General features: G+C 35.7%; 3 protein-coding genes across 3 annotated transcripts in view; 2 read left to right on the forward strand and 1 right to left on the reverse strand.

Moving 5' to 3' along the window:
• The window catches only part of LOC135682293 (uncharacterized), a 29,137-nt gene extending 18,842 nt beyond the window's left edge, over nucleotides 1-10,295 (reverse strand). Inside the window, exons 1-5 of the mRNA XM_065197120.2 lie at nucleotides 10,143-10,295; nucleotides 5,656-5,814; nucleotides 1,727-1,895; nucleotides 1,181-1,288; nucleotides 252-364 (exon numbers count right to left, since the gene is read on the reverse strand). Coding sequence (XP_065053192.1) covers nucleotides 252-364; nucleotides 1,181-1,288; nucleotides 1,727-1,895; nucleotides 5,656-5,814; nucleotides 10,143-10,172 — 579 coding nt within the window. The 5' untranslated portion in view covers nucleotides 10,173-10,295. The remainder of the gene's footprint in view (nucleotides 1-251; nucleotides 365-1,180; nucleotides 1,289-1,726; nucleotides 1,896-5,655; nucleotides 5,815-10,142) is intronic.
• On the forward strand, nucleotides 6,287-9,102 carry LOC148958217 (uncharacterized). Its single transcript, XM_089112898.1, has 3 exons — nucleotides 6,287-6,325; nucleotides 7,402-8,041; nucleotides 8,338-9,102. The coding sequence occupies exons 1-3, from the start codon at nucleotides 6,287-6,289 to the stop codon at nucleotides 8,823-8,825; spliced, it is 1,167 nt and encodes a 388-aa protein (XP_088969024.1). The 3' UTR covers nucleotides 8,826-9,102.
• A 20-nt stretch (nucleotides 10,296-10,315) lies between the features above and the next one.
• LOC135682296 (vesicular inhibitory amino acid transporter) lies at nucleotides 10,316-14,786 on the forward strand. The gene is made up of 2 exons (XM_065197124.2): nucleotides 10,316-10,443; nucleotides 12,552-14,786. The coding sequence occupies exon 2, from the start codon at nucleotides 12,570-12,572 to the stop codon at nucleotides 14,184-14,186; it is 1,617 nt and encodes a 538-aa protein (XP_065053196.2). The 5' UTR covers nucleotides 10,316-10,443; nucleotides 12,552-12,569; the 3' UTR covers nucleotides 14,187-14,786.
• Nucleotides 14,787-14,819: the final 33 nt, after the last annotated feature.

Genomic DNA, 14,819 nt, shown 5'->3' on the forward strand with positions numbered 1-14,819 from the left:
CAACAAACCCTCAGTAGATGAGCACATCTTACAAACTGCATACATACAGATGTTGCAAAATACACAGTAGCATCAAATTTTGGCTACAGCAAATAGAAAACTCACTTTCTCATAATTCAATAAAATTATCTAAAAACCTTAATAAAATAGCTTATGATTTACTGGCTTAATTTCATTAGAATAGCTAATAAAAAAAGAACAGCAAGTTTTGGCTAGAGAGGCCTTTTAAACTTGTCACAAAAATGCCAAACCTTCAGGTATTCTGCCTGAGCATCTGGGTTTCCTGATTCCTTGTTAGCAATTGTTTCAAGGTACATTACACGATTCCTTGGTGCAAAACTCATTTTAAACCTTTTCTGAATACCTAAAATTAAATAATGTCCCTTTAGATACAAAAAGAAGAACTTCTCAAGAACCAACACATTTCATGAAGTTAACTCATCATCACAAACATTAAACAGATACAAAATGGTAAAAGCATCTCCATAGTGTATTCTCTGAAATATACCTGGGGTTGATGATTAAATAAAATTTATACATGAAATGACAAGATGTTTCAGCAAAACCCTTTATCTGGAATGATGAAAGACAATGTCTTATTGTAATATTCATGACTATACATTCTATTTAACCATTGCCTTTGTGTATAATGAACGTATAGCTGCTAATACAAAAAACAGATACATTTTCTGAAATGCACCTTTCACAACTCTTTATCTGGAATGATGAAAGACAGTGTCTTATTGTAATATTCATGACTATACATTCTATTTAACCATTGCCTTTGTGTATAATGAACGTATAGCTGCTAATACAAAAAACAGATACATTTTCTGAAATGCACCTTTCACAACTCTTTATCTGGAATGATGAAAGACAGTGTCTTATTGTAATATTCATGACTATACATTCTATTTAACCATTGCCTTTGGGTATAATGAATGTATAGCTGCTAATATAAACAACGGATATACTTCATTAAATACAGCTTTCATAATTATTAATCTGGAACGATAAACCAGACATTATGAACTACATGCCTTGATGCAAAATTGTCCTTTGAGAGGCACAAACAGCCATGCACCTGCTAAAATCTTAACAGAGAAGCCTGATATAAAAGGTATTGTAGGTGCAAATACAAACAACAGATAAATTTTCTGAAATACTCTACTTTACTAACCTTGTTTAAATGAATTCACCAGTAAGTTTTCCTTGCCTTTAAATATACTAAATAGTGAAACCCCAGCCCTAAGATGTTCTTCGTGATAGATCTTGCTTGGATCAAAACCTATGCAACAGAAAGATAAGCAAAAATCAAGACGATAAATGTTTTGAGAAACTTCTTCCATGTAACATATGCTCCATACATTGCAAATTTAGCAAACATTAAATCCTCAATTCGAAGCTTGGAATTCTACTTCACTCTAAAGGAGAGGGTTTTAATAGAAAGAGGGCTTAAAAATATGGATCTGTTAAAGAAATTTTAGACAACAAAGGTAATCAATTGTTGTGCTTTTAAATTAACAGGAAAAATTTCTCAGATTAGTTTTGTTTCAATTACCCAGACCACCATTTCCACTCCAATAAAAGTTGATGCTCTTTAAGATTCAAACAAAAATCTGATCAATACTGAAATGGTTTGCCAAAGATATATATGAAAAGTGTTCAAACTTTCAAAACTCTTCTAAAAATGAAAAAAATGTCTATTTAAACACTTTGAACTTACCATGCTTGTTCTGGAAAAAGGTTTCTGCAGATACATGTGATATATTCCATGGTTTACTTCTTTCATCTGGTAGATTCAGCCAAGCTGTATTCGGTATATCAACCTTTTTAAGCCAGTCATTTGGAAGGTCTTTCAATCCAAGATCTTGAATTGCTTGTTTACTTATAACCTTAAAAGGAAAATATTTTACTTTAATACTTACACAGAATCCTTGTAAAACATTGTATCAAATTTTCATAGAATTTATGATTGTGTAGAAGCTCAAAAGGATATAAAATAACAATGGCAAATAAGTAAAAGGTGGCTGGTAAACAAGAAATGCCAATTTCAAGCCAAAAATTTCCAGAAACTTGGTTATGAATAGTTCTCTTTGTTCATATCTGGTGCATGAACTTAGAAATATGTTAGCTGATTGTCCAAGCTTCTGAATTAAAAATGAAATACAATCTGTGCTTATATTTATATTGTATTCATATGATTTTCTGCAATTAAATCACTATGAGAAGTTATATATAAAAGGCAGAAATTATAAAACATGAAGAATTTATGAACCAATCAATAAAAAAGTCAAAGGAATATTGAAGTTCCTAGCTACTTCACAATTGCAAAATTTTGGCAAGTATGTAAGTATATTTCTCATGACACCCTGAGAAGGTATTTCAAGGTGTTTCAAATTTCAAGTGTATTACACTCAATTTTGATCTTTTCTGGTCACTTTTCACATATTTTCTGAACAGCTCGACTAGCCTAAAAACTATGTACATGATCACCTAAAAACGTGTTTAAAAGAGTCAAGAGACAAAACTTTCTAGCTAGTACTTCAATCAACCAATTTTGTTCATAGAGCTAATGACAGTTTTGTGACAACCAGACTGACAAACATAATAAAGGTTGAGACTGTTATGGGACAACAAAATTAGACAGTTGGCTTTAATGCTTTTAGAAAACAACAGAGTGGGTCCTTTGATTTCTTGCCTTGGGCCATCACAGAGAATGGAGGTGTCTGTGTCCAGGCTTTTGTCTGAAAGGCATGTGATCCCACGTGCATGCCCTGACGCACGCCTACTGATTTTGAGGAGCGCAAAATATCACACACCTTCTTTTATTCTGAGAGCGAAATTCTCTCTGTCAATGATTGGTTTTGTTGGTTTTTGAGACAAGTTTAAATGTAAATCTTTCCTTGGTACTATTGATTCATGTCATTACAAAAAGGCTTAACACCTTGTCAGGATTGCAGATTAAGACTTTGAAATAATCATAGGAATAATCTACAGTGGAATCCCGATAATATGAAACCCAGCTATAACTAATTTTCCTGTATAAAAAAACTGTCTGGCCCCTTGGATTGTGCTAAACCCTGTACAAATTCCCTTGGTATAGCGATACTGTATATAATGAACTTTTATTCTTACTAACCGAATTGTATGTCCTTTCATCATGATTTCCCTTGTTATGACAAACTTTTCTATAAATGTTCACCGTTATTTTGGTTTACTTTTTCCCCGGCGTATATTTATCATTATATCTTGGGGGAGTTATTATTTTTCTTTGGCAAAACAGACATTGGCAAACATCATTTTTTATAATGCAAAAAATGGAGAAAAAAATTTGTGCAAAAGTTTACACCTTTTCAAGGCTTTATGGCATTTCAGTGAACAAATCCAAATACAGACTATAACAGACATTTTTGTCTCTGAATTTTATAAGGAACATTAAGTGTTGTGAATAAGATTTTCATTTCTGATAAGATTTTCACTTAGCGAAAGTAGCAGATTTGCTAATTATGCAATAAAAATAAACCAATTTGACTTAAGACCTCGTTTTGGAAATTTCTCCAAACTTGGTTATACGGCTTTTTTAAGCTCAGATTTGGTTTTATCACCATAATTTCAGGCAGAATACAATTTATCACATTGTTTGAGCTTATATTTTAGATTTTACGGGAAATGAAGTTTGAAGCAAAAATTGTTTCGCGGGAAACTTTACCATCCTAGTTGCCAATCACGGTCAAATCCCTTGTAAAATTTTCATCTTTATTTTGTTATAAAATCAATATCGTGAAAAATATCATAATCAGGCCTGGCCGTTTGTATTTTTATAGGTGAGCTGTGAATCGCTCCCCTCATTTGCTGAGGCGAGCTAAATCAGTAACACATAGAATGTACTTTAAAGACAATCGACAGATAACTTAATAAGCCCCTTTAGTATCTGTCGGTTGCCTTAATGTAATTGCCTCAGTCAGGAGTGTTATGTTTTACTTCTTTCAATTTGTATTTGCTTTAACCGTGACTTAGGCACCCCCTTTACTTGAAGTATTTGAAAGAACAGACTCTCTCCGTTTTATGTAAAGCTAGCACAACACAAAAATAACAATTCTCTTGCAAAACAATCTTTTTGTTGCACAGAATTTGAAAATGGCTTTAAAAAACAAACAAACTTTGAAACAAACTTAATTATACGTCTAGCAATCTTCACAGAATAAAACATCAGAACATAGAAGGAAAACTCTACGCTAAAATACCCAGTTTTGGATCGAAATAGGCCATCAGAAAACGCGAGGACATGACTGTTGAGGTTTTCCAATAAGTGCCCCTTTCCTATTGAAAATGTTACCAACTGCTACATAGATGCAACGATGATCAGGCTTTGCCAATAATGCGAAACATGTCGCCGTTATAGCTGTTCACCCAATCTGGGTTTTTCAGTAAATGCTGCTCGATAGTGGAATTCCATGTTTTGGTTGTCGTTTTTGATCTGCAAGACAGAGTACCCTGTTCTCTTTGAGGGATAGTTTTGTTTCTATTGCTGGAAGGGACCTGCTGCCTTATTATATCCCCAATCTACAATTCCTACCCATTTCTTCGACTTTCCTTGCAAAAATATTCCTGTTCTCTTAAGGTTGAAAGGTTCTAATCGCTACAAACGTACCTTTCGGTTAACTATCCTTTTCCAAATAGATCGAAGTTTATGTCTATCATAACAAAAACCGCCCAACAAGCAAAAATTTAATTGCAAAAAAATGCAGTGACGGGAGAAATCGCTGTTACAAAAATAAGCCAATTAACCCGTTTTCAGGGTTCTCTGAATAGGAAAAGGGCAAATGAATGGAAATTTTAGGGGAGCGATTCTCCCTTCATGTTCTGTTTAGGAGAGCAATTCATAGCTCGCCTCAGGCTGCGAGGGGAGCGTGGAGGCGAGCGCGAGCTATCGCTCGCCTCAAACGGCCAGGCCTGCATAATGAAAACTTACTAATATAATAAAATAGACTAAAGTCATTGTGTCAATCCGAATCTTGGGGCACGAATTTAAACGCAAAATGGTCATTACATTCAGATGAATGCCCAAGCATCAATAACTTGCTGAGGATTCATTATTAGCTAACATTTTTCTGTATGATACTTGTGGTGCCGCTTTTTGCTGATGTATTTAATAAGTTCAGTTTATATTTCTGTAGAAACTTTCTCAAGTCTTTAGAAATAACACATCCTATATACTAATATGCCTAAATGCAGATCAGGGCAAGCTCTGCTGCCTGTGATCGGAAGGTCACAATTTTTTTGGTAAAATGTTAGTAGTGATGCTAAGGATTCAGCGAAAGAAATTTCGTCAAAATTATTGGTGTCAGCATTTTTGTGTTGGCAATTTCTGTGTTATCTATTATGATAATCATAAATTAGTGCGAAAGAATGTCACACTCCACCACACTCCTGGATGTTTTCAGGCGTGCAGTGGATAGCACGCCTGCAATATTTTTCCAATGAAAGCCTGCTGTATATGAATAATCACTTCAAACAACCAACTCTGATATTAGAAAAACTATGAAAAACAGGTACATACAAAATCTAAGACTATGAATAAAAACAAATTCAAATTTTCAATGAGGTGGTTTGATAAACATTCTTTAGTCAAACGTTAGAGAAAGGTCTCACATTTGAGCTTTTTGCATCCTCATTTGTGGTAGAGCTACTCTCCTGCTGACTTAATGATTTTGTGTATCTTCTGTATGATACACATTTAGCACACCTTGAGAACAGAGCATATTTGACCTCACTGATAGTTGAGCTTGCACCTGAGAGTACACCAGCAACCTGAAAAATGATGACTCAAGATGAACATGGAATATTATCATTAATTGAAAAGCAACTCCTATAAATTTATGGTCAAAGTTTTACACATAAAAAACAAAGCAATAATCTTTGATAATACCTAATCATTCAATGATTTCACCATGCATTTCAAAAAATTCGATGAAACAACCATAAATTTGTTTCCAACCATAAATTTTATCATTTAAAATTAGCTACGAGTTTCAAATGATGATAATTATTAAAACTGTTGTTAATATTTACAATTTCAAAAAAGTTGCTTGAAACAACAATATTATTTTGAAAGTAACATTTTTTAGCTTCAAAATACTTTCATTCAAGATACTGAATACTACTTCATTATAAGATATCTAAAATTGATGCATGTAAAGCACAAGATTGTCATGAAAAGATTATAATTGATGTCCTTATGTCAATTTACAGCCTCTTAGCAACATTGTATTTTGGCATAAGTATGTCAACCAAGCATACACACTATAATATTCCAGGAAACGTATATATGCTAGTCATTTTCATTGAATTAAAAATTGGTTTCCTTTCACTTAATTATGCATACACTTTCTATACCACAAATAACAATCTTTGTTTCAAAATCAAATGGTACTTTACAAAAGAAACACTTTTTCAGTCAGCAAGAACAAAATTCATGTTGGTGGGGGGGGGGGGGTGCGCATTGTCTTGCCTCTCATTCAGTACATGGTTATACAGAAAATATAGTACAAATTGACACAAATGGGCCTGTCACCAAAAAGTAATTAAGTGAGAAGATAAGACTACACCCCCTCCTCTGTGAATATCAATTATCACATACATTGATGGGACATATGTTCATATTGCATCAGCCATCCAATGAATAACTATGAATAATGCCAATCTACCCTCTTCATGACAACAAACACATCAAATGCCAGTAATCTTATTATTATCAAATAGTACACGAAGTTGTATACGGTTTAAAATTGAATAGAATAGGGTAAATAAGACGTTGATGTGATAACGTTATTAGTTAAGCATGTTAGGCCTATCTTTTGTCTGACTCTGACCGTTGGGTTCTGACATACCGAAATCTTTCAACGATTACGTTCAAAAATCTTAATATAAGATGAACACTTGGAGACGTAGGCTAGGTATACTTTTCATGTAGCATTCTCGTCATAGAGTTCAATTGGCACCGCGTACCATTCAGCACCAGATTCATCCCCAGATTCATCCCCAGATTCATCCCCAGATTCGAAAACTTGCTTGTACTGCTCGGAATGTATCGAAATGACAATGATTAGCAAGAAAATATGTTATTTCCAGAGTTTCCTTTCTATTTCCACTCGATAAAAATTTTTTCTTGCCAATTTATTCTTGATGTTTTTAGCGGGCCTAGGCATGCGTATTTTCCATCCCCAGATTCATCCCCAGATTCGCGTTTTGTATAATATGGGTCTAATAACAGCATGAGAGGTGTCAAAATGACAATAATTCGAGAGAATATGCAGCAATATGCGGTTTTCCGTCAATTTCTACTAGATAAATGTCACTTTTCTACCACTTTGTTTCCAATGTTGCTTGTTGGCCTAGGCAGTACTTTTCATCCCCAGATTCGCGGCCACAGGGATACCAAACGACCACAGGGATACCATTGCCAATTTGTTAAGTCCGTTGCTGTTCACTTTGTTTCTTAATGACTTAGACTCAAAGATTAATGCTGTGTCTACCGGTGTCAGATTGGGTGATGGAAATATCTGCACCCTTTTATATGCTGATGACTCAGTTTTATTAGCTAATTCTGCTGATGATCTGCAATCCCAGTTGAACGAGCTAAACCAGTTCTGCTTGTCCATTAATATGGAGATAAATACTTCCAAAACCAAGATAATGGTTATAAGAAAAAACAAGAAAAGATCTAAGGCATGCAAAATTTGGAAATTTGGTGATAAAGAGATCAAAGAATGCAATGAGTACAAATACCTTGGAGTTACTTTTAAATCTAATGGTTCCTACAGTGCTCATGTTGATATAATTAAGCAAAAAGCTCAAAAATCTTACTTTGCTCTCTTATCCAAAAGCAACGAATGGGATGGTTTCAACCCAGGACTGTTTCTATTTTTATTTGACAGTACAATACTTCCTATTCTAAATTATGCCACTGACGTATGGGGATTTGGTACATGGGAATGCCTGGAAAAAATTCATCTTATGGCTTGCAAGTCAACCCTAGGTGTTAATCTACAACGTCTCTTGAATCTACAACGTCTCTTGGGGTTTATGCGGAGTTGGGACGTTGTTCGTTGCTTGAACATAGACATATTAATATTTTAAAATTTTATATTCGTTTAGTAAATCTCGATTCCTCCAGATATGCATACAGAGCTCTTCAAATGTTAATTAATGATGCAGATTCCGGTGTTTCTAATTGGGTCAGTATTGCCCGTTCCCTGATGACCCTTTACAGAATACATACAACTGATAACTCCACTATCGTGAAATCAAAAGTGTCTTCCCATTTTAGGTAAAAAATTATGGAAAATTTAAAAGAACAAACTATTCTCAATAAAAAGCTTTGTACATACGCATCTTTCAAAACTGTTTATAAGTTTGAGCATTACTTAGACTTGATACCTAGCAAAAAGAAAAGATCCAACTTTGCAAAACTACGTCTCAGTGCCCACAACCTCAGGATTGAAACAGGTAGATACGGGAAGAATCCTATTCCTAGGATTGATAGAAAATGTACGTATTGTCAATCTTTTAATAAAACTGCTGTGGAGGACGAAATTCATTTTTTATTAGTTTGTCCCCTTTACAAGACTGCTAGGAATTCTATGTTATCTATGATTTATTCAAAATTTCCCAGAATATCATCCCTTGACCTTTGTGATAAGTTTATTTGGTTGATGAGTCAAGAAGATACGGATTGTCTGATATCGATAGCCAATTTTCTATCGCTGGCTTTTGAGTCACGGGAATCTTTTGGGAAGTCCTCTACGTGCATATCCTCGTAACGTAAACTTTCCAGCTCGTCATCATTTTTTATCTGTTTATCTTTGTATTAGCTGTTTGCTGTTTTCTGTTAATTTATTGTTAATTTGTAATTATGTTAACTTGTTAGTATAGTAATTCTGTTTGCTGTTTTCTGAGATTTATTGTTAATTTGTACTTATGTTCTGAGATTTATTATTAATTTGTAATTATGTCAACTTGTATGTATGGTAATTGTGTTGGCGATGGGCCATTTCGGCCTACAAGCCTTATATAAAAAAAAAAAAAAAAAAAAAATAATATGGGTCTAAAAACAGCATGAGATGTGTCAAAATGACAATAATTCGAGAGAATGTGTAGCAATATTACGATTGAAACTGCTTGTACTAATGTATCTATTATAATTATAAATTGTTTGTACTGATGTATTTATTATAATTATATACAAAACGTGACAAAACTGGGAATTATATACAAAACTGATTATAAAACAAGGCTTAGTTACCGCAATTACATAAACTAATCAACATTTTGGTTAAAATACAATAATATTTAAAAAAAGAATTAAATCAAACATTATAATCGTATATATTTTCAATCGTAATATTGCTACACATTCTCTCGAATTATTGTCATTTGACACATCTCGTGCTGTTTTTAGACCCATATTATACAAAACGCGAATCTGGGGATATACCTATCTGGGGATGGAAAAATATTGGCAATGGTATCCCTGTGGTCGTTTGGTATCCCTGTGGCCGCGAATCTGGGGATGAAAAGTACTGCCTAGGCCAACAAGCAACATTGGAAACAAAGTGGTAGAAAAGTGACATTTATCTAGTAGAAATTGACGGAAAACCGCATATTGCTGCATATTCTCTCGAATTATTGTCATTTTGACACCTCTCATGCTGTTATTAGACCCATATTATACAAAACGCGAATCTGGGGATGAATCTGGGGATGGAAAATACGCATGCCTAGGCCCGCTAAAAACATCAAGAATAAATTGGCAAGAAAAAATTTTTATCGAGTGGAAATAGAAAGGAAACTCTGGAAATAACATATTTTCTTGCTAATCATTGTCATTTCGATACATTCCGAGCAGTACAAGCAAGTTTTCGAATCTGGGGATGAATCTGGGGATGAATCTGGGGATGAATCTGGTGCTGAATGGTACGCGGTTCAATTGACAATGTGATTCTAACGCACTTAGGCCTGATATGAAAGTTTCCATTGATTACGTAACGTAATCAGTAGATTGACGAGTATCTACATTCGATGGAGACTGATATTTTCGAAAAGAATGTCCCTTTAGTTCAATTAACTGCAAATTTTACCTGTGGTGCAACTGTAGATGAGCCAAACATATTTTCTCTGATCACGCTTAGGAACTAAAAGCTATTTCGCATTTACCATAACCAAACGCTTCCTTCCTATCACAATCACACAAGGGGCGACAGGAGGCTGGAGAACCATGGCGCTGCGTGGGAACGAGATTTGACCTATTACGCAACAGTAAGAACGTGAACTTGCACACACAATGGAAAATTTTCGAAGGATAGGGACGTAGGAGTTTTATCCGTGGATCAGAGAGCATGCCAATTTTAGCTCATTTCACGACATGGAAACTACTGGAAAGTAAGTATGAATGTCTTCTCTTTTTTCAACTTTCTGTGATACGCTATCGAAAAAAACTCAAAGAAAAGTTTAAAGCATAAACCATTAACTAGACCATGTTCATTTGACCAAATACCTTTACTAAACAAATTTATACCTTGCTCGTTTTTAAAATGTCAGGTTGAACATAAAACGCTGTTACAGATATTTGCACAAAAGCTTATTTGCGATGCGAGTTTATCTTTAACAGGGTGATGAAAGCCCCCACCCCACCCCTCATCACGTAGGCTATCCTTTTATCGTCACGAAAATGTGATTGTTAAAATTCTTGAACTTATTATAAAAACAAAAGAGAGAAAATGGTTCAACAATGATTTCGTAATTTGGCACACGCAACAGGTCTTTAGGGGTGATTGTCATACCAGTAATTACAGCCGTTTATTGTTGGACAAGAAGTTATTTTGTCATTGACAGTTATAGAGAGCAGGATTCTTGATTTCAATCAAATCTATTAGATGTTAAGAAATTTCAAAATTTTGAAGCTGAAAGGCGGTGAAGAAAAAACCTTGCTTGTATATACTTTTTGCCAAAAAAGCAGAGAATTATAAAATGGACAACCCGTGACGCCTCTTTGTATGAGTTTCCTACACCCCCCCCCCCCCCCCCCAACTATTTTCTACACACTATCTGTTGACAAGTCTCCATGGCGTTGGTAAATCAAGGGTTTTGTTCTCTGCCTCACTGACATCGGTGCCGAAAAATGAATCTGGTGGAGGGTGTGAAGACTGTCGATGAGAATTCACCGACTTTCAACGAGAATGATTGTAATTTAACGAAATATTTTATCCTGATTGCACGACAAGAACATTACAATGTTAACAGGAAACGGGGCCGAACTTTATATTGTTTCAGGACGAAATTTTTATAATTCATCGCTAAAACCTTGCTATTTTTCTTGAAAGTTCTAATTACGTACAGGTTACATACAGCGGCGCTCCTAACAACAGAAACACGGTATATTGCTTCTTGAAGATATTGGCAAGGAGTTCTTGCACTAAATTGAAGCAAAAATAAACTAACCAAAACTCATAATTCTTTGGCATCTTTATCGTTTCTCAGTTTTGCTTTCAAAACATCTCTGCATTGACTTTAGAGAAAGACCGTAAGCATTTAGGAGGTTTATCTACTTTTTTCTACTCGCTGATACCAAGTGGCGGATTTAAAGGGGGACAACAAGGGACAGTTGCCCCTCCCTCACCGGGCTGCAGCAAATCTGGCGCCCCTTTTTTGAAACGGTTTGGCACAATTATTGTGAAAATTTCCTTTAGAACGCGAATAGAGAGTCTGAAACTGCCAGTAGTAACTTCTGTCAGTAGCTAAGGTCTGAAACTGTGGTATACAGCATACTCAATTAGCACCCTGAAATCGTCACCAATTTCTGGTCTTTTTAAATTCTAAAGAAACGCCAAGATGGAAACGGGAAATAAAAAAATTGACAAGTAGTGCTGCGTGGGAATTTTCAAGACCCTGCGAAATTGTATTATTTGTTTTTATCTGCTGTTCAAGCCATTAGCCAAAATAAAAGAATTTTCAATAGGATAAGAAGGATTGCTTTAGTAAATTTTGCTTAAAAGAGTGCATTTTCCGGGGAACTGGAAGCATCAAAATTCGAAAATTTTCTTGTCCCTCTGCGGCTGCTTCGGGAAGTAACTATATTCATTGCCCATCCTGATGTGCTGATTTAAAAAAGCTGTTAGAAAAGTCTCATATAATCATCATATAAAAATGGAAAGTTGCGAATTATATGCCAAGGAGTTAGACTGACAAAATGTATTGCAGAGGCTTGCGTTAGCAACTAAAGAATTTCAGGTAATTATTTTTTAATCAGGTTAATTTGCAGTCAACTCCCCCCCCCCCCCAACAAGGCTTGCCTCGCGACGGCCCTGCTAGTAAGCACTTAAAAGGCTTTTCTCTTTCAATTACTGCTTTACCCAATAAGTTTACTGTTTTTCTATGTTGAAGTAAACATTTCAACAGTAATTTTCACAGAAAACCTTTTTTCACACACTGACTGAGCCAATATAGCCAATAAATTCTTCTCTGAAAATAATTTCATCTTCATTTGACAGGATGTTTATAAACTACAAATGATAATGGAAGAAGGAAAAAAGACCAGCTATGCTAAATTGTTTACCATAGGCGCTAATGAAGCTGATGTTCCCAGTGTTGCATCATCATCATACGAAACTGCGCCACTGTTGAAGTCGGTTTCGATGTCAGAGAACAGCGAAGCTACGAGTATTTACTACGAAGCAATCAACTCCTTGAATGGCAGCGATAGTATTAGCCAGTCGAATGCCTCAATGCAAGAAAGCCACGATGCAGAAGACATCAAAGCATCGCTCCATCTGCCATCAACCAGACTGTCTTCCTATTCATCGTTACGAAGTTCTTACGACTACTTCAGGCGAAACAGGTCAAGGTATTCGTTAAGCAGGTCTTTCGTGCCTTCCTTGCGAGTGATCGATGAGCAAGGAGTCTCGACTAGTTTGACTATAGCCAATCTATTACCCTTTCTGCTTGGAAGTGCTACGTTTGCATTGCCGTATTCAGTAGCACTTGGAGGTTATGCAACAATACCAGCATTCGTAGTAATTACGATTCTCGCAGATATAACAGGCCTTCTTCTTGTTGATGCTCTTTACGATGATTTTGGATCAAGAATTCCGAAAAAACGAGCGCGTATGGACTATGTCGAACTTGCAAGGGTTGTGGCAGGTAAACTTGGCGCAAGAGCAATCAATTTTACTCTGATATTCTATCTCTACGCCATGAATACAGTGAATCTAGTACTAATAGGCCGAAGTTTTTACGCCATTTTGAATAATACGACGCCATTTAGTCTTGTTGCAACGACGGCCATGTTCTCACTACTTGTGATACCGCCACTTTTCATTAAGAGTTTATCGAAACTTGCTTACCTCAGCATGATGTCAACAATTTGCATTATTACAGGAGGGATTGCGTCACAAGTAGTATTCATTAAACACAGAGAGGACTGGGCCAAAAACATAAACATCATCCCGATGTTTGATGGAAACGGCTTTGCCTATGCGATGAGTGTTTGGTTTTTCATGCTTATTTGCCATTCAGTGGCCCCGCAAATCGAGAACAGTATGAAAAAGCCACAGAAATTCCCACTTGTCCTGCACATATCACACTGCTTTTCTGCATTGATCAAGATCTATTTTGGCATCAGCGGCGCACTGACATTTGGTAAAGAAACTAGGCCACTCGTTTCAATGAATATCGAGAAATTATCAGCGCCTGCAAGCATCGTAACAAACGCTGCTCTAGCAGGCTACGCTGTTACGTCATTCCCCATAAATTTTTATGTGGTCTGCGAGACTTTCGATTTATTAGTTCTCAAGAATCGCCATCCAAAGCTGAAGAAAGGTGGGAAATACTACAACATATGGGTTTTACTAACAAGACCAATATTAGTTGGGGTGGGCCTCGGCGTTGCTGTTGTGATACCATACTTCGGGCTGCTTGTTGGCATCCTCGGTAGCTTACTGGCGATTTTTCTGGTATTCATATTTCCTTGCTGGTTTCACCTGAACATTAAAGGGCACCTGCTTCCACTTTGGAAGAAACTGGCAGAGTCACTCGTCATGGTACTTGGGGTAGCTGTTGGCCTCGCGGGACTTTATGCATCAGTACGAGGCTTGATTTTTGCCATGAAAGACGGCCAAACTGTTTGATTCAATTTGTTAATAGTTATCGAGGGTGATAAACTGACTACATCGTTAGAAAAAGTGACTTCGGTTGCACATGATACATAATCGTGCATTATAAAATAGCAAAAAACGAATCATAATCGGAGAATTTTTGTATGAACATAAATATAGGTATCAGTAAATTGGAATTCTGTTAACTTGTTTCAAATGCAGCATGAAAATTTTGACTGTTAATTTGTATGGAATAAATTTAGCTTTATATTCATAAATCTGCATTCAAATTTTTAAATCCTATTAATGAACATAAATTAAGTTTAAGCCTTCGGAAACCCGCATCGGTGAGAAATAAGCAATCGGAGCCTGAAAATAATTTCGAATATTTTTAAGCGTTTCGATCATAAAAACTTGCTTATCTAATGGTTGCTGATTTAAAAAATGGCTCTTGTTACTTAGGTAAATGTTATTATTTTGGATTGGTACGAAAACATCGAAGATTTTGCAGCGACTCTACACTATTCTTTATACCAAGAAATAATACCGAGAAAAGATACAGAATGCTTGAAATGAGATCTCAGAAGGCGAAGCGGACTGATCACCCTTGCATACGATCTTGGGTATATATGGTTGGAGCCTTGGAATTTTAGGATAATAACCCAA

This window comes from Rhopilema esculentum, chromosome 16 (genome assembly GCF_057945365.1).
Source record: "Rhopilema esculentum isolate cy_ngs chromosome 16, ASM5794536v1, whole genome shotgun sequence".
NCBI lineage: Eukaryota > Metazoa > Cnidaria > Scyphozoa > Rhizostomeae > Rhizostomatidae > Rhopilema > Rhopilema esculentum.